We start from the raw sequence: 27684 nt of genomic DNA on the forward strand, positions 1-27684 counted from the left end.
AATCTTTCTGTGTCTAGTTTTGCTGATTATCAAGCCTGCCAGTACTCCCTCACAGTGCCTTGTTTTCTTGTTGCTCTGTGACTCGTGTTTGCTGGAAATTATTTATGGGAAGTCTTTGAGTATCTGGTTGAGGATACAGAGTCTCCACCTGGAAAATAAACTCTTTTGGGGGAAGCACCTTTGTCTGTCTCGTTCACCAATACACCTAGAATAGTAAGTGCTTCATAAATATTTGTTGAAGGAATAATCAGTTGTGTTTTCTTGGCTATATATGTCTTGGTAGACATTCCTCATACTCAGAGCTCCCCAGAGATGTGATTGCCGTTTTGGGAAGCACAGAGTTTCCTTATCCTGGGGATGAGCAAGCCCAGGCAGGGTAATCCTTGGTGGGAGTAGATTAGACTGAGATTCAAACGCTGGGGGCACTGGGCTAGATATCTTCTAAAATCTCTCCTACCTCGGGGCGGGGGGGTTCAGTGATTCATTCCTTGACTGCAATTACCCTCTTTCTATGTTTCAAACTCCTCAAGTTCATACCTGTTGTTTCCTCTGCCCAATATGCTCTTCCTACATCTTCATCTGGCTAATGTTTCTTATTTTTCAGGTTATCTTCAGAGAGGCCTTTGCTGAATGCCACAGCTAGATGGGATTCTTCCTCATGGCCCCTGCAATTTCCCTGTAGCAGATTTCTTTATTTATAGTTACAGAGTTATTTGTTGATTCTTTGATTGTCTGATTCCCCCACTAGACAATGTGTTATACAAGGATTGGACCACTTGTGTTCTGGTTGCCATTAGATCCTAAGTAAGCGCTCAGAAAACGTTTATGGGATAAATAAATAATAATGAAGGCCCAGATGATGGCAGAACTTCCACTTCTGACCAAACTAACTTACTTTAACAAACAAACTTTAGTTTGTACATGAGGCTACGTGTTTAGCTATAAAACTCCATGGCCATGCAGATGGCTGACACTAATGGATCATCCAGGGTTCTGATTCAGGTTATCAAGTCAAGGTTGGTTCATCTATGCTTGTGGACTATGTGCCTTTCTCTTTGAAAACTACCATAAAAAGTCTTTCTAGAATATAGGGAATGAGGGCACAAGGAGAACTGGCTGCCATCAGCAGTGCCTTACGCTTCAGCCGCAGCGTGATATGCAGTAGGTAGTGCGTGCCCTCTGCAGCCTCCTCAGCTACCTCTTTCACTGGGTCCCCACACAGTAGTGCCATCAGAGCCACCAGGCGCCCAAGCCTTTGGAATTGTAGTGGAAGCTAGTTAGGAAGAAAAAGAAAAATACCATTAGCATACGGGTGCATTTGATGCCTTAGATTCGAGTTACTGAAAAGTAATTCTACTTCCACCCTCTGCTCAGGAAAGTGCAAGAGTCACATGCAGCCCTTAGATCTCTTTAGGGTAAACACGGAACATGTGTGGATACACTATGTCCATCAGGTGGTATTAAATAGGACAAATTCTAACCTAAGTCAGCAGTCTGAAGAATGAAAAAGCTTTATATCTACAGGTGTTCATTCTAGTACTATTTTTATTTTTTTTTTTTAATTTTTTTTTAACATTTATTTATTTTTGAGACAGAGAGAGACAGAGCATGAACAGGGGAGGGGCAGAGAGAGAGGGAGACACAGAATCCGAAACAGGCTCCGGGCTCCGAGCTGTCAGCACAGAGCCCGACGCGGGGCTCGAACTCACGGACCGCGAGATCGTGACCTGAGCCGAAGTCGGCCGCCTAACCGACTGAGCCACCCAGGCGCCCCATTAGTACTATTTTTAAAGACATACTGGAAATAATTGTCCAATAGTAAAGAGAACTATGGTATAACCACTTTAGGAATACAGCCATTAGGAGTCAAGTAGCCTAGGAATTTATAGTAAGGTGGGAAAATGTACTAGTCTGCTAAGTGAAAAAGTTGGATGCAAAGTTGAGGTGCACTATTTAATAAAACTAAAGAATGTATTTATTGATATTTTACCTTATTATGGGAAAAAAGGTAGCTGGAAAAAACCATACCAGAAAAAGAAATACAATTTAAAATAGTGAAAAAAGGAAATTATAAAAAAGTTTAAAAAAGTAAATTAAAAAAGACATTAAAAAATGAAGGTAGAAAAGATAAATGTGAAGAATTTGGTTGCATGCAGAATGCATAATCATTTGCTCAAGGCAGGACACAGAGCTAGGTTCTGAACTTTCTCAGGGCTAATGTGGAAGTACGTACAATGTCCCACATAATATGATTCACATTGCCTAGAAGATAAGAAGCAAATACCCATGCAGAGGAAGCACAACTGTTCTTAGGACTGAAGCAGAGAGAAATTCCTTACGTGGCTCTTTAGAGAAATGGACTGAGATATTGCGAACAACAGCCTGTTTCACCTATTTACAGTCAACACAGCAACACATACACACAGCCATGTAATGTCTTTCATTCACTGATAGAACCTTCATTCACCCAATCAACAAATCCTGAGTGTACATATGAACCAGGGACTGGTTATGAGGATGACACTTAGGGCTAAGGCACTGTAACTGGCACTGGCAATACAAGCTGTGAACGAAAGACAATATCCTGTTCATGGAGATGATATTCTAGTTGGAAGAACATAAAATAGCAAAGAAGTAAATTTTTTTTTGAGTAGTCTTCACGCTCAGCATGAACCCAGTGTGGGGCTTGAACTCATGACCCTGACATCAAGACCTGAGCTGAGATCAAGAGTTGGTTGCTTAACCGACTTTGACCAAGAAGTAACATTTGTTACGTGTTAAATGGTGATAAATGCTATGATGAAGAAAAATACACAAAAAAGGACAGGAATTGCTATTTTAGGATTATCAGGGAAGACCTCACTCACGTTGAAATGAAGGATGCAGCCATGTAGATATCTGGGAGAAAAGCGCTCCTGGTGGAAAGAATAGCAAGTGCAAAGGGAAAGGAGTGTGTTTCGTGTTTCAGAGGAACAAACAGGTTAGGTAGACTGGAGCAAAGTAAACAAGTTAAAAAACAAAAGAAATAGGAGGTAGATTAGGTATAGGGTATAGCAACTTAGAAAACACTGTAAGAATTTTGACTTTTTTTTTCTGTGTAAGATGGTAAGCCATTGGGAGTTTTAATGCTTATTTATTTTTGAGAGAGGGGCGCCTGGGTGGCTGAGTCGGTTAAGCATCCGACTTTGGCTCAGGTCATGATCTCGTGGTTCGCGAGTTCGAGCCCTGCATTGGACTCTGTGCTGAAGACAGAGAGAGAGAGAGAGAGAGAGAGAGAGAGAGAGAATGCAAGCAGGGGAGGGGCAGAGAGAGACACACAGAATCTGAAGCAGACTCCAGGCCCTGAACTGTCAGCACAGAGTCCAGTGTGGGGCTCAAACTCACGAACTGCAAGATCATGACCTGAGTTGAATCAGCTGCTCAACTGACTGAGCCACCCAGACGCCACAGTCATTGGAGAGTTTTGAACAGAGAAGGGACAAGAGCTGATTCACACTTATTATTCAGTGCATATTTAATTAAGCATTTACTGTGTGGCATATTCTGTGTTAGGCACTGGGGATGCTGTAGTGAATAAGACAAGCATAATAACTGATGGAATTTACATTCTCTAAGAGAGAAAAAGATAGTAAATCAATAAAGAAACAATCAAACAAGATAATCTCTGATCTTAAGAAGCCCTAAGAAGGAAAGAGAGTGATAAGACAGAGCATAAGTATATATCTATTTGTAAGCAAAGGCCTTTTTGAGGTGGAAACATTTGACTCTAAGCACTAAAGAATGAGAAGGAGTTAGCTATGTGAAGAGTTGGGGAAAGTCATTCCAAGCAGAGGGAAGTAGTAAGTGCAAAGGCCATGAGGCAGGAAGGACTTTATATGGTAAGGAATATAAAGGAGGCCAGTGTGGCCAAAGTAAGTCAGCGAATGCAAGGGGACAGGTAGGAGTTGGATTGTATAAGACCTTGTATTCTAGGAACAGCTGGAAATCACTGGATCAAAAGAGTGACATGGGTTTCAAGATAATAACTCTGGCTACATGTAGATAACTAGAAGGAACTAAAGTGGAAGCCCCCAATCCATCACATTCATGCAGCAAATGTTTTCAGAAGGAATAAATACAATTGTTATGTCTGGATGACTATAACTCAATAAAGTTGGTTTAAGAAAAGCTATGGGCCTTCCTCAGGAAACTCTAGAAGACTCCACTGCACAAAATTCTGCCTATAGCTTCCTGGATGTTCACAGACTCCAATGGCACCTATATTTAGCAACCTTGTATTGCCACTTCTCCCTAGGAAGAAAACACTAAGGATGATCTCCAGGGCCTATAGAAAGATTATATATAAGAGATCATTTGAAACTCTTCTTAAGAATTTTTTTAATGTTTTATTCATTTTTGAGACAAACAGAGACAGGATACGAGCAGGGGAGGGGCAGAGACAGGGGGAGGCACACAATCTGAAGCAGGCTCCAGGTTCTGAGCTGTCAGCACAGAGCCTGATGTGGGGTTTGAACCCATGAACCGTGAGATCAAGACCTGAGCTGAAGTCAGATGCTCAGCCAGCTGAGCCACCCAGGTGTCCCTGAAACTCTTCTTTAATCTGCAGCCAAAATTAGAGGTTGAAGCATGTAGAAAGAAGACCAACGTGATGACAGAATAGTAGGGTAGTCAGTGATGGCTGCATTGACCTGAGAGAAAAAAGGAAGTAGCATAGTTTGAGGGACTGAACTTACTTCAATAAGGAGGTGGAAAGCTTGGATTTATTTCCAATGTGAGAAATAAAAAAGTTAATGGAATGCTGTCCTTTTAATAAGCATGGCTGTTAGAATATTTATACCAAAGACAAAATCTCTACGAAAAAAATCTAGCATTAGGACCTAGCATTCCTCACTAACTTCTCTTCCAATTAGATTGGAGAAATGATGGCTGGAGACAGAAGCTCTAGTGCCTGGAAGATCTACTAGGAAAGAGCAAAAAGATTCACAGATTAAAAAAGGAATAGATCCTGGAAAGAGGATCTTAGTTTTGATGAACTCTTTTCAGGAGTTATGGGAAAGCATTCAGAGCTGAGAAGTGAGTGAGTGAAAGAGACAAATGAGAGGATTTAAAAAGAGGTGCCACAGAACCTTCTTCTGTAGGATGCTGGGAGATATTTAGGGGCTCCTGAGTAGCTCAGTCAGTTAAGTGTCTGACTCTGATTTCGGCTCAGGTCATGGGACTGAGCCCTGCATCGGCTCAGCGCTGGGCATGAAGGCTTCTTAAGATTCTGCCACTCCCCCCACCCTCAAAAAAGTTGATTTACTCACATTTGCTGTTTGACTCTATTAATTCAAATATGACACTGCACAGAGTCTAGGCCACTGTTACATTTATTTACTCACTTACCCAAAAATATTTGCTATGTTGTTATGTTCTAGCTCTTGTGTTAAGCAACAGGGATGCGAAATTAATAAACGTGGTACCTGGCCTCAAACCGCTCAAATTTTAGAGGGGCAGATACGTGAATAATGCTAAGTGCTATGGTATTATACATGGAGCACCAAGAAGTCATCAGTTTGGGAAGCCATACATAGGAGGGGAAATAGGCAGTAGTAGGGTGGCTATGCATCCTTCTTCCTGTGTGACTGGAGGGCTGCTTACCTTCAAGCTGAGATGTCTGGATGAGCACTTTAGAACTTCAGCCATGCTGACTGTGGCCCGTTCCCGCTCATGGTCTTTGGTTGATTGTAACCAGGGGTCCATTTGCTGTGAAAAAATAGAGGGAGACTAAATGGTTTACCAGAATGATTTGGGATAACATCTTTATTCTGTTTAGAAGAAAATACGGAGAGAGAATTTCTGCATGTCACCACTGTATCTGAAAAGGTCTTCCTAAATGATCAGTTAGGGTTGTAAATGAAAGTGGTGCAAAGGCAAACAAGGCATAAAGACCTGGGATCAGATGGGCTGGCTTCTACAGAGGCTTATTTTCTAGACTTATTTTCCCCTTCATCCCACTTTCTTCCATTATTTATCCTATTCTCCTGTGTTTCTAGCCTTCTGAAATCTCTTCGGAAGGAAAGCAAATCCAGGCTGTGGTATTAAAGAACTCTGAGGATGAGAAATTGCATCTGCTTGTAACAGTCAGGGAAGGATTCCCAGAGAAGAAAACATTCATAATTAGGAACTTCATAAAGGTTACATTTCATGGTCCCATGTGGCAAAAAAAAAAAAAAAAAAAAAAAAGTGGCATTTTAGGTAGAAGAAACAGCTTGGATAAAGCTGCCAACATAGGAAAGTACAAGACACAACTGGATAAAGGAGAGAAAGCCAATATGGCTGGAGTGCTGATTTACAAATATAAGAGGAAGGAGAAATAAGGTGAAGGTCAGTTGTGGCAAAGATAAATGTCCATCTGCACTTAGGCACAGATGATTCCTAATAGCTTAAAGGGCTATTCCTTTCTGGGATATCTGCATTTTAATAAGGGGCAAGAGGAGCAGATACTTGAACTGCAGTGAATGCATTCCAATGAGCAAATTCCTAATGATGGAATGGCATACGCTGGAATGGGTACAGGTGAGGACAGGGCGTTATCAATGACCTTGAATCCTGCCTGCTAGGCACCTATTTACTCATTCACGAGGCTCACTCTGTTCTCTGGTCACTGACTGAAACATCGCTATGGTAGTAAGCAATAGTAATTTAAGGAATAATTATAGCAACCTTTTAAATCACATATTGAAGGCCATTTATTCAATACTCACTGTAATTACTATTTCAATTTAAAAGTAATGAGACTCTGAGAAGGCTCATTTCTGCTGAATTTATAACCACTGAATGGCACAGAGTCAGAATTTGAACCCAAGTCTGACTAAACACTGATAGCTGATACTCTTTTTAATTTTTTTTATGTTTGTTTTTGAGAGTGGCGGGGGGGGGGGGGGAGGTGAACACAAGCAGGGGAGGGGCAGAGAGGGAGCAAGAGAGAATCCCAAGCAAGCTCCATGCTGTCAGCACAGAGCCCAATGCAAGGCTTAATCAAACAAACTGTGAGATCGTGACCTGAGCCGATATCAAGAGTCAGATGCTTAACCGACTGAGTCACCCAGGCGCCCCTATAGCTGATACTCCTAACTATTATGCTATCTCTTAAAACTTAATCCTTTCACATTTTTGTCTGCCACTTTCACCAGTTAATAAAAATAGTTTCCCCTTCTCTCTGATATCCTATTTACCTTAAAAATGGTGTCGAGATTTTCCAAATGTGGGTCTTTTACTACCAAACTCTGGAGCATCTCAGAGAATGCCTGAAGTGTCTGCCTGTAGAGAGACTGAAAAGGCATAGGATCAGTGATGTCCCCCCCCGCCACACCCCCGCCATGAAGTTCCCCAACACTATACTTTTTTTGCTTCTATATAGAAGTTTACTTTTATTTTTCTTTCCAAGTTTTTATTTCAATTCCTGTTAGTTAACAGAGTTTAATATTAGTTTCAGGTGTAAATTTAGTGATTCATCACTTCCATACAACACCCAGTGCTCACCCCAACAAGTGCCCTGCTTAATGCCCATCACCCATCTAGCCCAGCCCCCCCTCTGCCAGTAACACTGCCAGAAACTATAGATTCTATAGTTAAGAATCTATTTCTTGGGGGGCCTGGGTGGCTCAGTTGTTTGGGCATCCAATTCTTGACTTCAGGTCATGATCTCACGGTTCATGAGTTCAAGCCTTACATTGGGCTCTGTGCTGACAGCATGGAGTCTGCTTGGGATTCTCTCTCTCCCTCTCTCTGTCCCTCCCCAGCTTGCATTCTCTTTCTTAAAAATAAATATAAACACTTATTTTTTTTTTAAAAAGCCGGTTTCTTGGTTTTCATCTCTTTTCCTTCCCTCCCATGTTCATTTGTTTTGTTCCTTAAATTCCACATATGAGTGAAATCATATGGTATTTGTTTTTCTCTAACTTATTTCACTTAGCATAATTCTCTCTAACTCCATCCACATCTTTGTAAATGGCAAGATTACATTCTTTTTTATGGCTGAGTAATATTCCATTGTGTGGTGTGTGTGTGTGTGTGTGTGTGTGTGTGTGTAGATACACCACATCTTCTTTATCCATCTGTCAGTCTATGAACATTTGGGCTCCTTCCATAATTTGGCTATTGGTGATAGTGCTGCTATAAACATCAGGGTGTATGTATCCCTTTGAAACTCTATTTTTGTATCCTTTGGGTAAATACCTAGAAGTGCAATTGCTGGATCATAGGATAGGTCTATTTTTTTTTAATGTTTTTATTTTTAAGCAATCTCTTTACCCAACATGGGGCTTGGGATCAAGAGTCACATGCTCTTCCAACTGAGCCAGCCAGGTGCCCTGTAGGGTAGTTTTATTTTTAACTTCTTAAGGAGCCTTCATACTGTCTTCCAGAATGGCTGCACCCATTTGCATTCCCATCAACTACAATGTACACTTTTAAGGCTCCATTATCTTTGAGTAAAGGCACAGAACCAATGTAAAAGTACTGGTAGGCAGTTTGTGAGCTGAGGTGAAATCATATATTCACTTTATTTATTTTCTTTTTTTATTATTATTTTTTTTACATCACATCATAGTTAACATATAGTGTAATAATGATTTCAGGAATAGAATTTAGTTATTCATCACTAAACACTCAGTGCTCATCCCAACAAGTGCCCTCCTTAATGCCCCTCACCCCTTTAGCCCTTCCCCCTACCCAACACCCAGCCAGCAGCCCTCAGTTTGTTCTCTATATTTAAAAGTCTCTTATGGTTTGTTTCCCTCTGTGTTTTTATATTATTTTTGCTCCTCTTCCCTTATGTTCATCTGTTTTGTATCTTAAATTCCACATGAGTGAAGTCATATGATATCTGTCTTTCTCTGACTTATTTCGCTTAGCATAATACATTCTAGTTCCATCCACGTTATTGCAAATGGCAAGATTTCATTATTTAAAATTTTTTTAACATTTATTTATTTTTGAGAGACAGAGAGAGACAGAGCACAGCAGGAGAGGGGCAGAGAGAGAGGAAGACACAGAATCCGAAGCAGGCCCCAGGCTCGCAGCTTCCAGCACAGAGCCTGACATGGCACTTGAACCCACGAACCATGAAATCATGACCTGAGCCGAAGTTGACACTTAACCAACTGAGCCACCCAGGCACCCCAAGATTTCATTCTTTTTGATTGCCGAGTAACATTCCACTGTGTGTGTGTGTGTGTGTATACAATGCATATTATACATACATATATATGTATGTGTGTATATATATATATATATACACATACACCTATATATTTATATATAAAATGTATGTTTTATATATATATATATATATATATATATATATATATATATATATTTATACGCACACACACACACACACACACACACCACATCTTCTTTATCCATTCATCAGTCAATGGACATTTGGGGTCTTTCCATACTTTGGCTATTGTCGATAGTGTTGCTATAAACATTGGGGTGCATGTGCCCCTTCAAATCAGCACTCCTGTAAACTTTGGATAAATACCTAGTAGTGCAATTGCTGGGTTGTAGGGTAGTTGTCTATTTTTAATTTTTTGAGGAGCCTCCATACTGTTTTCCAGAGTGGCTGCACCAGTTTGCATTCCCACAGCAGGGCAAAAGGGTTCCTCTTTCTCCACATCCTCACCAACATCTATTGTTGCCTGAGTTAATTTTAGCCATTCTGACAGGTGTGAGGTGGTATCTCACTGTGGTTTTGATTTGTATTTCCCTGATAATGAGTGATGTTGAGCATTTTTTCATGTGTCTGTTAGTCATCTAGATGTCTTCCTTGGAAAACATGTCTTTTGCCCATTTCTTCACTGGAGTATTTGTTTTTGGGATGTTGATTTTGATAAGTTCTTTATAGATTTTGGATACTAATCCTTTATCTGATATGTCATTTGCAAATATCTTCTCCCATTCCATCTGTTGCCTTTTAGTTTTGCTGATTGTTTCCTTCGCTGTGCAGAAGCTTTTTATCTTGATAAGGTCCCAATAGTTTTGTTTTTGTTTCCCTTGCATCTAGAGACATGTCAAGTAAGACAGACATTGCTTTGGCTGAGGTCAAAGAGGTTGTTGCCTATTTTTTCTCCTCTAGGATTTTGATGGCTTCCTGTCTTACATTTAGGTCTTTCATCCATTTTGAGTTTATTTTTGTGTATGTTGTAAGAAAGTGGTCCAGGTCCAGGTTTTTCATGTTGCTGTCCAGTTTTCCCAACACCATTTGCTGGAGAGACTGTCTTTTTTCCATTGGATATTCTTTCCTGCTTTGTCACAGATCAATTGGCCGTAAGTTTGTAGGTCCATTCTGGGTTCTCTATTCTGTTCCATTGATTTATGTGTCTGTTTTTGTGCTAGTACCATACTGTCTTGATGATTACAGCTTTTTAATACAGTTTGAAGTCTGGAATTGTGATGCCTCCGGCTTTGGTTTTCTTTTTCAGGATCACTTTGGCTACTCAGGGTCTTTTCTGGTTCCATAAAAATTTTAGGATTCTTTGTTCTGGCTCTGTAAAGAATGCTGGTGTTATTTTGATAGCGATTGCATTGAATATGTAGATTGCTTTGGGTAGTATCAACAGTTTAACAATATTTTTTCTTCCAATCCATGAGCATGGAATGTTTATCCATTGTTTTGTGTCCTCTTCAATTTCTTTCATAAGCTTTCTATAGTTTTCAGTGTATAGATTTTTCACCTCTTTGGTTAGGTTTATTTCTATGTATTTTATGGGTTTTGGTGCAATTGTAAATGGGATCAATTCCTTGATTTCTCTTTCTGCTGCTTCATTATTGGTGTATAGAAATGCAACCGACTTCTGTACATTGATTTTATATTCTGCGACTTTACTGAATTCATGGATTAGTTCTAGAAGGTTTTTGGTGAAATCTTTTGGGATTTCCACACAGTATCATGTTGTCTGCAAAGAGTGAAAGTTTGACTTCCTCCTTGCCGATTTGGATGCCTTTTATCTCTTTATGTTGTCTGATTGCTGAGGCTAGGACTTCCAATATATGTTGAATAACAGTGCTGAGACTGGACATCCTTATCATGTTCCTGACCTTAGGGGAAAGCTCTCAGTTTTTCCCCATTGAGGATAATATTAGCAGTGGGTCTTTCATATATGGCTTTCATGATCTTGAGGTATGATCCTTATATCATATATAAGATCCATATATCCTTTTCTTGAGGGTTTTTTTTTTATCAAAAAGGACACTGTATTTTGTCAAATTCTTTCTCTGCATCTATGACAGGACCAGGTAGTTCTTATCCTTTTTTTAAATTAATATAAGGTATAATATTGATTGATTTGCAGATTTTGAACCAGCCCGGCATCCCAGGAATAAATGTCACTTGATCATGGTGAAATATTCTTTTAATGTATTATTAGATCCAGTTGGCTAGTATCTTGTTGAGAATTTATGCATCCAGTTTCATCAGAGAAATTGGTCTGTAGTTCTCCTTTTTATTGGGGTCTTTGGTTTTGGAATCAAGGTAATGCTGGCCTCATAAAATGAGTTTGGAAATTTTCTTTCCATTTCTATTCTTTGGAATAGCTTCAAAAGAATAGGTGTTAACTCTTCTTTAAATGTTTGGTAGAATTCCTCTGGAAAGCCATCCAACCCTGGACTTTTGTTTGTTGGGAGATTTTTTTATTACTGATACAATTTCCTTACTGGTTATGGGTCTGTTCAAATTTTCTATTTCTTCCTGTTTGTTTTGGTAATTTATAGGTTTCTAGGAATTAGTCCATTTCTTCCAGATTGCCCATTTATTGGCATATAATTTCTCATAAAATTATCTTATTATTGTTTATATTTCTTCAATGTTGGTTGTGATCTCTCTTCTTTCATTTGTGATTTTATTTATTTGGGTCCTTTCCTTTTTCTTTTCTTTTTTTTTTTTTTAATTTTTTTTTTTCAACGTTTATTTATTTTTGGGACAGAGAGAGACAGAGGATGAACGGGGGAGGGACAGAGAGAGAGGGAGACACAGAATCAGAAACAGGCTCCAGGCTCTGAGCCATCAGCCCAGAGCCTGATGCGGGGCTCGAACTCAAGGACCGTGAGATCGTGACCTGGCTGAAGTCGGACGCTTAACCGACTGCGCCACCCAGGCGCCGCTCCTTTTTCTTTTTGATCAATCTGGCTAGGGGTTTATCAACTTTGTTAATTCTTTCAAAGAACCAGCTCCTGGTTTCATTGATCTGTTCTACTGTTTTTTGATTTTGGTATCATTGATTTCTGCTCTGATCTTTATTATTTCCCATCTTCTGCTGGTTTGGGGCTTTCTTTGCTGTTCTTTTTCTAGCTCTTTAAGGTTAGGTTCTGTATTTGAGACCTTTCTTCCTTCTTTAGGAATGCCTGGGTTGCTATCTACTTCTCTCTTATGACTGCCTTCTGCATCCCAGAGGTTTTGGGCTCTCGTGTTTTCATTTTCATTGGGCTCCATGTACTTTCTAATTTCCTCTTTAATTTCTTGGTTAACCCATTCATTCTTTAGTAGGATATTCTTTAATCTCCAAGTATTTATGGTCTTTCCAAATTTTTCTTGTGGTTGATTTCAAGTTTCACAGCATTGGGGTCTGGAAATATGCAAGGTATGATCTCGATCTTTTTGTACTTGTTGAGGGCTGATTTGTGTCCCAGTATGTGATCTATTCTGGAGAATGTTCCATGTACAATATATTAATTTTAAATAGACATTTCAGCCTTATTGGGAACACAGTTAACCGATTCTAACTACAGTTGGGAAATTAGGGTCATCAAAATAGTTTTAAAGTGTGACTTGTGACTTTTTCTGACATCTTGCATTTTTTTAAAAGTGATCTCTACTCCAAACATGGGGCTTGAACTCATGACCCTGAGATCAAGAGTCCCCTGCTCTACAGACTGAGCCAGCCAGGTGCTCCTTCCTTCTGACATCTTGAAACAAAGGGGACTTAAGTCCCCTTTGGCAACCGCTTTACCAACCAGTTTACTAGCTGCAGATGAAAATCAAGGCCTTTGCATTTTTTTTCCCTCTCTGCCTGAAAGCTTCCCCTCCAGAGATATTCATACCATCTTTTCAACAGTCCCTTCATCAGGAAGACTTGCCCTAACCACCTACGTAAAAAAGCCCCTGTGCCTCCCAATCACACTACTCTTTATCCTCCTCTTTCCCTGTTTTATTTTTTTCATAGCACTTTACTACCACCAGATATGATATTTATCAGTGGTCTGTATCTCTGCACTGGGATGTAAGCTCCCCAGATTAGAGAGTGTAGTGTTGTATTTCTGTTGCCTCTCATGATACTTAGCACATGATAATCCTAAATATCTGCCAAGTATATGGACCATTCCCACCTACTTCAAAGTCAAAAGCCAAGAGAGAAAGAAAGAAAGAAAGAAAGAAAGAAAGAAAGAAAGAAAGAAGACAAAGAGGAAAAAAAAAAAGCTATTTAACTTAACTCCCCATTTTATTCACCAGATTTGGCTTAAATGATTTTTGGCTGGTTCCAAAAAATCAAATGCACTATCAAAGGCCATGATCAGCTGACGCTGTGGATGGCACGTTATTAAAGCAAAGCATGAGTTACTACCTCTGTGTTGTAGGATCCACTTGGCACGATTTCCTCCAGCTGGGTAAGAGTCTTTACAGGGGGCAGAGTGATTATACTTTTTGTGAGAAGACTGAAAAAGTCAGCTCGATCTTCAGAGCCAAGTAGCAAATGGACATCTTGGTAACTAAAAAAAGACAGTTTGGGAGTAGTGAGCTGGGAAGAATCTGATTTGACATTGATAAGCAGGGACCCAAGAGGAAAGGGTGGGCCAACTGGTGTATCATTCTGATGGAAGAGACAAATGGTGTGCTTGTTAGCCTGTTTAGACAAATCTCATATAAGGTTAGAGGAAGAGTTTCAGGGCTCAGAGGCTCCATCCTTCTCCCCTCTCCCTCCCCGCCTTCCCAAGAGGTTACTGGAGTGACATCCTTCCAGGGTTTTTCCAGTTCGACCATGGAGAAAAGCCTGCTACAGTCTAACGTAGTAAACCACAACTTGCCAAAGGGTGTACTGCTGAACATTTATTAGTTTGGAGAATGGTGGGTTGAGCCAAGTTCAAAAATACTTTTCAACTACAGGGGTGAGTGAGTGGCTCAGTTGGTTGACTCCTGATTTCAGCTCAGGTCATAATACCAGGGTCGTGGGATCAAGTCCTGCATCAGGCTCTGTGCTGAGTGTGGAGCATGCTTAAGATTCTCTCTCTTTCCCTCTGCCCCCCTCCCCTGCTTGTGCTCTCTCCAGATATATAAAAAATAAATATGAAAAAAACTTTACAGGATTTCTTGGGATCGTTAATAAGTTAGTATGCCATACAAATCTCCAAGAAAGACAAACAGCAGGCCCCTCCAAATTTCTTGGACTATGGAACTGTACTGTCATGAAACATAAATGAGAGTAACTTTCCAATGAATATACTTTGGACAAAACTGAACTCCAGAGAGGTTCCAATAAGGTCTTTCAGATATGGACGGTAGCATATATGAAATCAAATTTCTTACACACACACACACACAACATGGATCTGGCTTCCCCTTCCCTACATAAACTGTTTGCAAAAGTTCAAAATATGGAACATGTCAGTTGGCTCTGGTATTGACCCTGAATGACAAACTGGGGCATGTGTAGTGGGCGGGGGCATATGGGTATCACCTGAGGTCAGCAGTGGTGACAAAGACCTCCTGGTGCACAGGGCTGAAGACAGAATGCAGAAGCTCCTCTTCTACCAGCATCTGCAACGAGAGGGAAAGAACTTTAAAGAGTCAAGAATGTGCCAAGTCCTTGGGCCAGATGATCAGAGATGTAGATGGCCTGCAAGAACAACAGCAGGAACTTCATGGGGCCCTGCTCCTTCGTTCCACAGGACTGGCAGCAGGACAGTGGCCAGGCTAGAAGATTATTGTCTGGAGCCAGAGCCTGAGGCCTGGCTCTGCCTCTTACTAGCCATTTGAGCTGACACAAGTTATTTAACCTCCTGTATCTCAGTTTCCTCATCTGTAAAATGAGGTGGTAACAGTACTATTTGCCATCACAGGGTGGTTGTGGATACTAAAGGAGCTAGTTCATAATACTTAGTAGCCCTTGATAACTGTTAGTGTCTGTTATTCGTCATTTTTATTACTTGTGATTATTTCCAGCTGAGGCATCTGAACCCCTGTTTCTACTAAACAGCACTCTGCTATAGTGCCTAATATTATTATGTTGGCTGTCCTAGAAAAGGACTAGCTTTCCAAAGTCCACATTGGCAGAGGGAAAGCTGCCTTGCTTTGTTGGAAGTATCTGCAGAGTGACCGAGAAATAAAAACAGAGATGTTAGGAGCTAGACAGCAGCTGGGTTTGGGCACTGGCTCTGCCACCCACTCCTTGTGGGACCCTGAATGTATTAACTTCTCTGGGCCTGACTTTCCTTATCTGTATAGAGATTCGTCTCAGGAGCTGATATAAATAGCAAATGTAAATAGTTGTACTGGAAGCCTTGTTGGATTGTCTAGCCAGACTCTTTGGAAACTGGGTCATAGGAATGGGTACCTCACAGCCATGTTTCTGCTAAGTCGTCCTGTCCCACTAACCCCAGCTTATCCAGAAAGGAGTACACACTAAGGTCAATTAGATTCTTTGTCTCAGCACTCTGGAATTGAGACCACGAGCTTCAATCTCAGTGTAGCTGGCCTATTAAGAGGAGAAAATTTTAAATTTGGGAACACTGTGCCCTATGAACAGGGTAACAGAGAGGGAGAATTTGGGGAAGAGAGGTGAGGGGGAGAGACAGAAATGAAAATGTATGCAAAGGAGCAAAGATAAGAGATGGAGAGAAAGTTCTGAGTATGTGAACTCTGGGAGCACTCAGTTCTCAGAACTAAGAACAAATCTCCCCTTTTGTGTTTCAGCTGCCTCGAGTGGATTTCTCTTACCTGCCACCAAAAAGCCTCACCGGGAACTTAGAATAGTGTTCAGGAGGCAGTGCTCAATAAATATTACTGTGTTCTCTTTCTCGCCCCTTCCCAACTTTTCCCTTTCTCTTCTCACTTTCCAACGCTGGTCAGATTTTGCTGGTGGCCTGATTCTCTTCCTTATTTCCTCAAGGAGTTCACTTAATTTTATGGCTTTATAGTCTAGAAGGGACAAAGCATAAGACTCTGCCTTCAGCCCCCCAGGGCTCTCCTTGCCCACATTTAGTTATCTCAAGGGCATCACCACTAAGATCACTGCTATGACCTGAAAACTTGGTGTTTAAAAGTGAGTTCATTTTCTTTCCCCTCAAAGGACACACCTTCCCAGCATTCCATTGTTATCAATGGTGCTCTTTCCCAGGGCTCATAAAAGACATTATTTCTTTTTCTGCTTTATTCATTTCCCACATCCAATCAATCATGATGATAGCCGCTGCCTGTTCTGCACAATATCTGATTCTCCATTCCTGCAGCCACACCCCTCACACTGGATGAAGGCAGCGCCTCTTAACTACACCACCAGGCCTACAATCCCTTTTTACAATCAGTTGGGTATGAAAGTCTTATTATTTGTTCACAATTATGCTAACCACTATGGGGAATTCAGAAGTGAGAGGCTATTTTTTGTTTGTAAAGTATTTGTGTAGTAGAAACCTCTTGGGTGACTATCCAGAGCACAGCAATCATTCTTTCTCTGGGAACTGCCTCTAATACACAGACAGGGATGCCCAGAAATCATGTCATTACTATATGATGCTGCCCCCAAACATACCTAATTGATGAAGGAGTGGAGAACAGACCCAGTCTGAGCCAATTGGATTCCCTCTCCCAGAATCTGGAATTTTAATTTTTTTAAAGTTTATTTATTTTTCAGAGAGAAGGAGAGAGAGATAGAGAGAGAGAGAGAGAGAGAGGGAGCGCAAGCTGGGGAGGGGCAGAGAGAGAGGGAAACACAGAATCTGAAGCAGGCTCCAGGCTCTGGGCAATCAGCACAGAGCCCGATGTGGGGCTTGAACCCATGAAATGCAAGATCATGACCTGAGCCGAAGTCAGACACTGAACCCAAGACTGAGCCATCCAAGCGCCCCCCAGAATCTGGAATTTGAGAATGACAGACACAGATTGAGAGCTGCTAGAGGTTTGAGTCATAGTCACTGGAGAGCAACCCCTGCCTTTGAGACCCCAGGAGTTGTCCTGGAACATGCTCTTCTGGAGGCTTGATTGTTAAACCTCTTCCTCAGAGTCTAAGAGAGATATCCCAGCATGCTGTTTTTGTTTTTTCTTTTAAGTGAGCCAGAGTTGATTTGTATTGTTTTCTCCAACAAGAATCTTAACAAGTCTTAACAAAATGACAGAGTTTGTCTCAAAGGCCTTAACGAAAGCCAGACAGATATTACTGTCTCCATTTTTCAGGTGGAGCTAGAGGTTCAGAGAAGCTAAATGATTTGTCTAAGATCACATGGGTTGTGCTTGACAGAACTGGAACTAGAATTATGTCTTCTAAATCCTAAAATAGCTCTCTTTCTTCTCCACCATTCTGTTTCAGGGAGCTCAAACTCTCACTGGCACAAATGGACAGTCTTTTCATATTAGTTCAGTCTACTATGAACTGCCCATCCTCTGAAATCCTTCAGCATTTATTACCCATACAACTGAACAGTCTTCTGACACATCATTCTCATCCATTGCCTGCCTTGCTGCTCAAGTAAATACAGTGCCTGTTCAATACTAAGTGTACCTTTATTTACCAAACAACAAAATAGTAGCTGGGTTTTGTGGAGGACCCCAGGTACAGAATTAGGGTAGAGCCCCTAGCAGGCAGAGGAGAAGTAAGAGGCACTAAGGACAGGTCTGCCTCCATTAAAATTCCAGTAGAGTAGGTCTTAGTGCCTGTGTCTGCTGTTGGCCACCAACAGCATCTAAAAAGCACCCCCACTGCTATTCTGCTTATTTCTAGAACCCTGGCCTGGACAGAGCTACGTAGTAATTTGCCAGTCAAAGCCCCTACGCACTGGTCCCTTCTGTCTACCCTATCCATCACATCCTTCAAGCTTAATCAGAAGCTCTATCTGGATTAATTTCATATCAATCTTATCATTTTTTTTTATTTATTAAAAAATTTTTTAAATTTTTATTTTTTGGAGAGACAGAGTGCAAGTGGGAGGGGCAGAGAGAGAGGGAGACACAGAATCCGAAGCAGGCTCCAGGCTCTGAGCTGTCAGCACAGAGCCTGATGTAGGGCTTGAACTCGTGAACTGTGAGATCATGACCTGAGCCGAAGTTGAGTGCTTAACCAACTAGCCACCCAGAGGCCCAATCTTATCATTTCTCTACATCCCAGTTGCCATTGCATTTTTTCTTTTCTATTAAAGTTCTCAACAGAATTTTTACAGCTTTTTTGACTTTGAGATAATAGACATACAATAAACAATACATATTTAAGTGTATAGTTTGATGATTTTGACTTATGTGTACATCCATGAAACACCATCACCACAATCAAGATAATAAACATATGGGGGTGTATGGGTGGCCCAGTCGGTTAAGCATCCAACTCTTAACTTTGGCTCAGGTCATGATCTCACGGCTTGTGAGTCTGAGCCCCCCATCAGGCTCTGCACTGATGGCACAGAGCCTGCTTGGGATTCTGTCTCCCTCTCTCTCTGCCCCTCCCAGGCTTGCTCTCTCTCTCTCAAAATAATAAAAATAAACCAAAAAAAAAGAAGACAATGAACATATGGATCACTCCCTAAAGTTTTTACTTTGGAACTTCTCACTCCTGTTTCTCCCCACTCTACTCCTATTTTCAGGTAACCACTGATCTGATGTCACCTTACATAAGTTTGCATTTTCTAGAATTTTATATAAATGGAATCATATGACATAGATCTTCTTTTTCTGGCTTCTTTCACACAGCATGATTATTTTGAGATTCATTCAAGTTGTAGCATGTATCAATAGTTTGTTCTTTTTTATTGCTGTATAGTATTCCATTGTAAGGATATACCATAATGTGTTTATCCATTCATCTGTTGATGGACATTTGTTTCCAGGGTTTAGCTATTACGAATTGAACTTCTATGAACATTTGTGTACATGTTTTTGTTTGGGCACGTGCTTCATTTTACCTAGGAGTGGAACTGCCGGGTCATATGGTCAGTATTTAATGTTCTAGTGGGTGTATAGTTGAATCTCACTGTGGTTTTAATTTGCTTTTCCCTAGTCACAGTGAGGGAATGTCTTTTCATATGCTTATTTATAAATCTTCTTTCGTGGAGTATCATAATAGATCTTTTCCCCCATCCTTTCCATATTCTGTTCATAGCTTCTTTGGTTCTTTTTATTTAAATACTGAGGAGGCATGCATTGGCATGGGTCATTAGAAGACTGGCAAATGCCTTACAATTCTTCTTTATAATGGATTTCCCCTCCCTGTAGGTTACTCAGCAGAAGTGCCTCTCCTCTTAGGTACCTCTCTTCTTCGTTTTTGGGAGCTGTACTCTTTTATTCCCTGCACATGGACTTTCAGGGAATTTGTAGACTTGTCCAGTGATGCAATGATCCATGCAATTCTCTCATGGACACCAACTACCTTTAATTCTAGGTTATACCCCTTCTTAGCTCAAATTTTGGTTGATACCTGACAGTGGGTATTTTACTACTGGCAGGACAGATCTAGATGCACGGGATGGGGAAATTCAGTGTACTTTTGCTGTTTGTGACTTGCATCTGTGGATCTTCTGAGCTGGCTGGTTGAAAATGTGGCAACCCGGGGCGCCTGGGTGGCGCAGTCGGTTAAGCGGCCGACTTCAGCCAGGTCGCGATCTCGCGGTCCGTGAGTTCGAGCCCCGCGTCGGGCTCTGGGCCGATGGCTCGGAGCCTGGAGCCTGTTTCCGATTCTGTGTCTCCCTCTCTCTCTGCCCCTCCCCCGTTCATGCTCTGTCTCTCTCTGTCCCCAAAATAAATAAAAAACGTTGAAAATGTGGCAACCCACTGCTGCCCATTCTTGTAGAAGTGAGATTCTGGAATTGTGACATTTTTTTTGGGTCCTGTGGCTGCCTATCACCCTCTTCCTATGGAGTGAAGCCGAGTAGGAAACTGTATTCATTCTTAAATCTGCATTAATATCATTTTACTCTTCTTGATGTATTAGTTGGAATAGTTCTCAACCTATTTATGAAGTGTGGTCCCTTCCAAATGGACTGTAAACTCTTGGAGGGCAAAGATGAACACTTCCAGGAAATTTGTATACTTCGTTAAAGTACCACAGTGTTCTAAATACAGAAGATCCTTGATAACTGTCTACTGCTTAACAAACCTGTTATCTGGTTAGCCTTCAATTCTGAAAACTAATCATCAGTCTAATTAGCCTTATAGATTTGTGGGTTGGAAAAAAAACAAACTACTCATTTTCCTGGAGTGTGTGAGAAATCTCAGATTCAGAATTTTAGGCTTCAGAGAAACTGAAGGGGATATTTCATAGATGAGAAAAGTAAAGCATCAGAAAGTTAAACACTTGCGTAAGTGCATCACCTCCTTTGTAAAGCCCTTCTGGAACTTTTGACATGGAATCGACCATTCACTAACTCCTCCATACTCATACTATACTTTTTAAAACTTTTGTCACAGTCCCCAAGACACTTGATTATACCTTGCTTGGCTTTAGGAACAGGACTCATGTCTTATCTTTGTAGCCTCAATTCCCCGACACTGCCTGGAATTATGAGGCACTCAATAAGTCAATAAATGAATGTGGCTGAGTGTGGCTGGAGTTAAGTACAAATACAACAGTAAAACGAATACAACCATGTTTCTCAAATGTAAAATATGTGTTAGGTATCATGCTACATGACTTACATTTATTTCTTATTTGGTACTCTCAATAGCTCTGTGAAGTATACAGCTATTCTTATTTTATAGATGAGGAAACTGAGTTGCTGAGAAGTTAAATAGCTTCCCAAAGGTCACACAGCTAGAAAGAGGCAGGGCTGGCACTTGAACTTAGGCATCTGATTATAGAGTTTGCCTCACAACTATAGCGTGATTAACGAGAATGCAGTGCTGTCCTTTCTGAGAATTTTAAATGTTGTTCCTTTCCTTTCTACTCATCTTTTAGTTGGTTTTCAAGGGTAATTATATTTGTGGATATTCCTGAGTATTTCTCCTCCATGCACAGATATTGATATGAAAGAGGCCAAGGGATTTGATAATGTATACAAAGCCACTAAAACATTTGTTAGTCAAGTCACTGATTCTGTGTGGTCCTGATAATTTGTGATAAGGTCACAATACTTACATTTAGGATATGCACAATGTCCTCTATGTGGCTGTGGATGAATGCTCCTATGGTTTCATCATAAGGTAAAGCTCGGCTGAGAGAAGACAAAGATCTTAGGAATGTCAGCTTCTCAAGTTCACTCTGAATTTGTGGAAAAATGACCAAAACACAATTACATATTATAATCTCATTTGATAATTGTAGAGGGCTTTTTTTTTTTAATTTTTTTTTTAACGTTTATTTATTTTTGAGACAGAGAGAGACAGAGCGTGAACAGGGGAGGAGCAGAGAGAGAGGGAGACACAGAATCTGAAACAGGCTCCAGGCTCTGAGCCGTCAGCACAGAGCCCGACGCGGGGCTCGAACTCACAGACCGTGAGATCATGACCTGGGCTGAAGTCGGCCGCTTAACCGACTGAGCCACCCAGGCGCCCCTGTAGAGGGCTTTTAAAAAATGTTTATTTATTTATTTTGAGAGACAGGGAGAGCACATGTGGGAGGGGCAGAGAGAGAGGGAAAGAGAGAATCTCAAACAGGCTCTGCACCATCAGTGTGGGGCTTGATGCAGGGCTCAAACTCACAAACCACGAGATTATGACCTGAGCAGAAATCAAGAATTAGATGCTGGGGCGCCTGGGTGGCGCAGTCGGTTAAGCGTCCGACTTCAGCCAGGTCACGATCTCGCGGTCCGTGAGTTCGAGCCCCGCGTCGGGCTCTGGGCTGATGGCTCAGAGCCTGGAGCCTGTTTCCGATTCTGTGTCTCCCTCTCTCTGCCCCTCCCCCGTTCATGCTCTGTCTCTCTCTGTCCCAAAAATAAATAAATAAAAAAAAAACGTTAAAAAAATAAAGAATTAGATGCTTAACTAACTGAGCCACCCAGGCACCCCTGTAGAGGGCATTGGGGAAGTTTCCTGTAATGTTTCAAACATCTGACATCTCATTAATTCTAGCATCAGTCTTTTATTATAAGTAATGAATAAATTACAGGGGAATGAAGTTCCTCATCTGCTGGTCCTGCTTGGGTTTACGATTTAGTTTTCCCTCTCAGCTAGATTAAATGCTAAATTACTAACTGCTCCATGATGGCTCTCCCCACCTTTAGTCTTTGCTTCCCCACCTACCCACCCTGTCCGTATACTGATTAACTGATTAAACTTTCTAAATGTGACCTTTGATGCTGTTACTTCCAGCTCTCGCTCTCTCTTTTTTTTAGTTTTTATTTGAGAGAGAGAGAGAGAGAGAGAGACCATGAGCTGGGGAGAGAGGCAGAAAGGGAAAGGGGGAGAGACAGAGAGAGAGAGAGAGAATCTTAAGCAGGCTCCAGGCTCAGTATGCAGCCTGATGTGGGTGTCAAACCCATGACGCAGGATCATGACCTGAGTCTATATTAAGAGTCAGACACTCAAACAACTAAGCCACTCAGGTGCCCCACTTCTAGCTCTCTTCATGCCATTAAAGATTATTTTGAGACTTTAAGGGTTCCTATTAAAATGCAAGATCTTGGGAGCCTGGGTGGATCAGTAGGTTGAGCCTTCAACTCTTTTTTTTTTTAATATTTGAGAGAGAGAGAGAGAGAGAGAGACAGAGCACAAGCTGGAGAGGGGCAGAGAGATGGAGACAGAATCCGAAGCAGGCTGCAGGCTCCAAGCTGTAAGCTGTCAGTATAGAGCCCGACGTGGGGCTCGAACTCACAAGCAGTAAGATCATGACCTGAGCCAAAGTCAGACGCTTAACGGACTGAGCCACCCAGGCGCCCCGAGCCTTCAATTCTTGATACTGGCACAGGCCATGATCTCACTGTCCATGAGACAGACCCTAAATGGGGCTCTGTGCTGACAGTGAGGAGGCTGCTTGGGATTCTCTCTCTCTGCCCCTCCACACCCCCTGACCCCCTGCTTCCACATGCATGCATGCTCTCTATCTCTCTCAAAAGAAGTAAATATTTTTAAAAAAAACAAGTCATTATTTGAAGAATAAAAATCTTTTGTATTATTCTTTTCCTGGTTATAAAAGTAGTATCTATCACAGAAACCTTGAAAAATAAAGTATAAAGAAGATAGTAAAAGATACCAATAATTTCACAATCTTGAGAGAATTTCTTCTAATCTTTCTCTACTGGGCTAGAGATAGTATAAACTGGTATAAGCTCGCTGGACAGCGAGTAGCAATACATACAGCCAGAAGCTCACTTCATGGCCTAATTCTTTCTCATCTAGATTAGTACAACAATCCAACACTGAGTTTCCCTGCTCCAGTTTGCTCCCCTCCAATCTATTTCCCTAGCCATCACCAGATTCATCTTTATTAAGTGCAGATTTGATCCGGTAACTCCCTATCAAGTATCTTTCAGTAGAACCCATGGAGGTCAAGGCTCTCCCAGTGTGACCCCGGCTAACCTCTTCAAATTCATACCATGCTATCATGGTATTTGTGGTACTCTGACAAAACTATCTTCTTATTCATCTATTTTCCTGCCTGGTTGTGGGTTCAGATCAAGGCAGGGAATGGATTTTCTTTTTTTTTCAATTCACTGCAGCAATGCAATCCCTATATTAATTACAAAGAAATGCTTTATATAAAGCTCTGCTGCCATGAAGTGTAAAGAACAGTTTAAGTCAAAAGTGAAGACCAACAGGGGTGCCTGAGTGGCTCTGTCGGTTTAGTGTCCGACTTTAGCTCAGGTCATGATCTTACCGTTTGTGAGTTCAAGCCCTGCATCGGGCTCTGTGCCGACAGCTCAGAGCCTGGAGCCTGCTTTGTCTCCCTCCCTCTCTCTTTCTCTCTCAAAAATAAATAAACGTTAAAAAAAAAAAAAGTGAAGACCAACATTCTGGCTTTAAGTGTTTAAAAAAAATTTTTTTTAATGTTATTTATTTTTGAGAGAGAGAGAGAGAGAGAGATGGAGTGTGAGCAGAGGAGGGGCAGAGAGAGAGAGGGAGACACAGCATCCGGGCAGAGACAGAGAGGGAGACACAGCATCCAAAGCAGGCTCCAGGCTCTGAGTGGTCAGCACAGAGGCCTGACGTGGGGCTTGAACCCACAAACTGTGAGATCATAACCTGAGCCGAAGTCGGACACTTAACCAACTGAGCCACCCAGGCGCCCCTAAAAAATTTTTAATTAGCATTATACATAAAGGAAATGTAAAGCTTGAATAATTTTTACAAACCAAAACATCTGCATATATATATTCAAGGAAAATGAAATCTGGATCTCAAAGAGACCTCTGCACTCCCAGGTTGACCGCAGCCTTATTCACAACAGCCATGATATGGAAACAACCTAAGTGTCTGTTGACAAATGACAGACACTTTCGATACTGTCACTTAAACATACCAGGCTTCTCTCAGTTCATAAAACATGCTCTTCTCCTTTCTGCCTCAAGGTTGTTAAACATACCATGTCCTATTTCTGGAATACTTCCTCCAATTCTAACTTCTCCTAGTTTCTCCTAGTCATTCCTCAGATCTGAGCTCAAGGTGTCCTTCCTCAGAAATGCCCAAGGTTGGGGCGCCTGGGTGGCTCAGTCGGTTAAGCATCCGACTTCGGCTCAGGTCATAATCTCGCGGTCTGTGGGTTCGAGCCCCGCGTCAGGCTCTGTGCTGACAGCTCGGAGCCTGGAGCCTGTTTCAGATTCTGTGTCTCCCTCTTCCTCTGACCCTCCCCTGTTCATGCTCTCTCTCTCTCTGTCTCAAAAATAAATAAATGTTAGAAAAAAAAATTAAAAAAAAAGAAATGCCCAAGGTTAAGATAAATTCTTCTGTTATGTGCTCTCACAGAATAAACTAATGAATAGAATGTTTTGCCTGGACAACAGAATACTGTGCTAAGTAGGAAAATATAGATCTATAGCTATTGACCTAGAAAACTTTTTTCCTCCCACCATCTCTGATGTTTATTTTTCTATAATTACATGCATTTTAAAAATAATTTTTTATTTTATTTTTTTTTATGTTTTATTCATTTTTGCGGGAGAGAGAAAGAGACAGAGCACGAGCAAGGGAGGGGCAGAGAGAGGGGGAGACACAGAATCTGAAGCAGGCTCCAGGCTCTGAGCTGTCAGCACAGAGCCTGACACGGGGCTTGAACCCATGAACCGCAAGATCATGTCCCGAGCCAAAGCTGGATGCTTAACCAACTGAGCCACCCAGGCACGCCTAATTACATGCATTTATACGTGTTGAAGAAAAAGACTGAAAATAAATACACTAAAACGTTAACATTAGTTATCTTAGGAGAGTGGGATTTGTAAAGACTTTTATTTTTATTTTCTTCCTTTAATAGGAATTTTATAGTTTTTATAAACATAAGTATAAATACAATTTATAAATGTATATACGTATATTATCAAAATATAATCATAAATAAGTTTTATAGTCTAGAACATCAGTTATATTTGCATGTTAACAAATGTTTAAAATATTTGTTAAAATGGAGGAATAAGTTGGATAACTAGGTAAGACTGCTTGCACATACCTGTAGGTCACCATTAAAAAACTCCTGGATAGACTGGATCAGCCTCTCAACAATGGGCTCACTGAGGGGGCCTTGTTGGGTCAGGTATCTGAAGCTATCTGTGAGCGATTCCTGAGGGAGTCCAGCGATGTCAGAGATGTCCGAGTCTAATACCAAAACGAACACAGCAGGTGATGCCTCCATACTACGTAAAGTTATACAGTCTAGTGGGGAGAGCCACTGGACATCAGGTTAGGCATGTCCTGGTCTCACCTTTACTATCTGCTCTGCAACCTTGACTAAGTCCCTTCTGCTGAGTCTCAATTTTCTCAATTACAAATTCAACATTCTTTAAGGGCCTCCTAAGCTACAAAAACCTTTAAGTGTGAGCTATGACAGAGTGGTTAAGAGCACAGACTTTATATCTCAGTTTGAGACTAATTTGAATCCTGGCTCTACTACTTATTAGTTGTATAATCTTTATCAAGTTAGTTTGCCTCTTGGAACCTTAGTTTCCTCACCCGTAAGACAGGGTTATTATGAGGATTAAGTGAGGTAATAAATACAAAAGACTTATCTCAGTATGTGGCCTCCAATAAGCATTTAAATAGTAGATATTATTAAAAAGTCTATGACTCTGGGGTGCCTGGGTGGCTCAGTCGGCTAAGCATCTGACTTCGGCTCAGGTCATGATCTCGCAGTCTGTGAGTTTGAGCCCTGCATTGGGCTCTGTGCTGGCAGCTCAGAGCCTCGAGCCTACTTTGGATTCTGTGTCTCCCCTTCTTCTCTCTCTGCCCCTCCCCTGCTCATGCTCTGTCTCTCTCTCTCAAATATAAACATTAAAAAAAAAAAAAAGTCTATGACTCTGTAGTGACAAGAGCTTAAAATATAGTAGCAGCCCCTTGTTGATCTCTCCCTAGTGGACCAGGTTGCAGTAAATGTCTGAAGTCTCTCCTTCCAGACCTGGGATATACTTTGATTAAGAGCACAGGCTATGGAGTAGGTCTGCCTAGGCTTGGATCCTTGCTCTGCCTCTTTCTAGCATTCTGACCTTGTACGATCTTACTTTCTCTGGACATATTTCTTCATTTCCAAAATGGGGATGATAATAGAGCCCACCTCATTTGGTTGATACAGAGCTAGCACCGAGGAAGTGTTGGTAAATATTATTCCTTTGCTGAGTGACAATTATGGTGGCATCCTTCCCCTCTTCGTATTGCTTTGCATCCTTACCTCCTCTATTTTCCTAAACCAAATCTCTTATTCTTGTCAGGGAAACAGTCTTACTATTTCCCCCTTTATGTAACCCATCATCTGAGGGTGTCTACCACCCTTCTTCTGTACACTTTTTGGTCTCCTGAATTATAGCTTCTCCTGCAGATTCCTGCAGCTCACTGTCACATTCTTCTCATGCACTAGAAGCCCTGTTCTCATTCACCTCTCATCTTTGCATGGGCTTTCCTTCTCTCTGCATGTTTCTCCTTCTTCCCCACCTTCCCTACTTCCTACCCTGTTTGCCTAGCTAGCCCCCACTCATCTTTCAGGGCTCTGTGCCAGGATGCCTTTCTTAAATCCTCTCTTTGCCCGTTTTGACTAAGTATCCTCCTAGCTGCTAAAAAACCTCTATTTGTTCCCTATCCCCACTCCCAATCATCCATATTAAACTGAGTTCCAGTCATTTATTTATAAGTCTGTTCTGTTCACTAGTAGATCTCCAGCAGCTGGATCAGCGTTTATAGCATAGTAGGGTTCAATAAATATTTGTTGATTGAGTGTAGAAATGAGTAAATGTAGTTCCTAAATAGTCTTTCCTGTCTCATGCACATGCTATTATATCCACCTGGAATGTTCCTTCCTCTACTTCTTGCATGGGTTGTTCTTTCATATCCTGGAGGACTCCTTCAGGTTTGAACCACACCATCTCAGATAGGTGTTC

At 41.3% G+C, this 27684-nt stretch overlaps 2 protein-coding genes across 4 annotated transcripts in view; one reads left to right on the top strand and one right to left on the bottom strand.

Annotated features, from left to right (window-relative positions):
* Positions 1 to 27684, top strand: part of MANBAL (mannosidase beta like) — a 298459-nt gene that overhangs the window by 142897 nt on the left and 127878 nt on the right. The window lies entirely within an intron of this gene.
* The window catches only part of MROH8 (maestro heat like repeat family member 8), a 60104-nt gene that overhangs the window by 27769 nt on the left and 4651 nt on the right, over positions 1 to 27684 (bottom strand). For all 3 annotated transcript variants that reach the window (XR_009248976.1, XM_058685533.1, XM_058685534.1), the window contains 7 exons: positions 25770 to 25915; positions 21312 to 21434; positions 14718 to 14797; positions 13608 to 13752; positions 7218 to 7313; positions 5641 to 5745; positions 1138 to 1273 (listed from right to left, as the gene is read on the bottom strand). Coding sequence is in view for 2 of the 3 variants with exons in the window: in XM_058685533.1 (XP_058541516.1) it covers positions 1138 to 1273; positions 5641 to 5745; positions 7218 to 7313; positions 13608 to 13752; positions 14718 to 14797; positions 21312 to 21434; positions 25770 to 25915 (831 nt within the window). In the remaining variant the exon portion in view is untranslated. The remainder of the gene's footprint in view (positions 1 to 1137; positions 1274 to 5640; positions 5746 to 7217; positions 7314 to 13607; positions 13753 to 14717; positions 14798 to 21311; positions 21435 to 25769; positions 25916 to 27684) is intronic.

Source organism: Neofelis nebulosa, chromosome 9 (genome assembly GCF_028018385.1).
Source record: "Neofelis nebulosa isolate mNeoNeb1 chromosome 9, mNeoNeb1.pri, whole genome shotgun sequence".
NCBI lineage: Eukaryota > Metazoa > Chordata > Mammalia > Carnivora > Felidae > Neofelis > Neofelis nebulosa.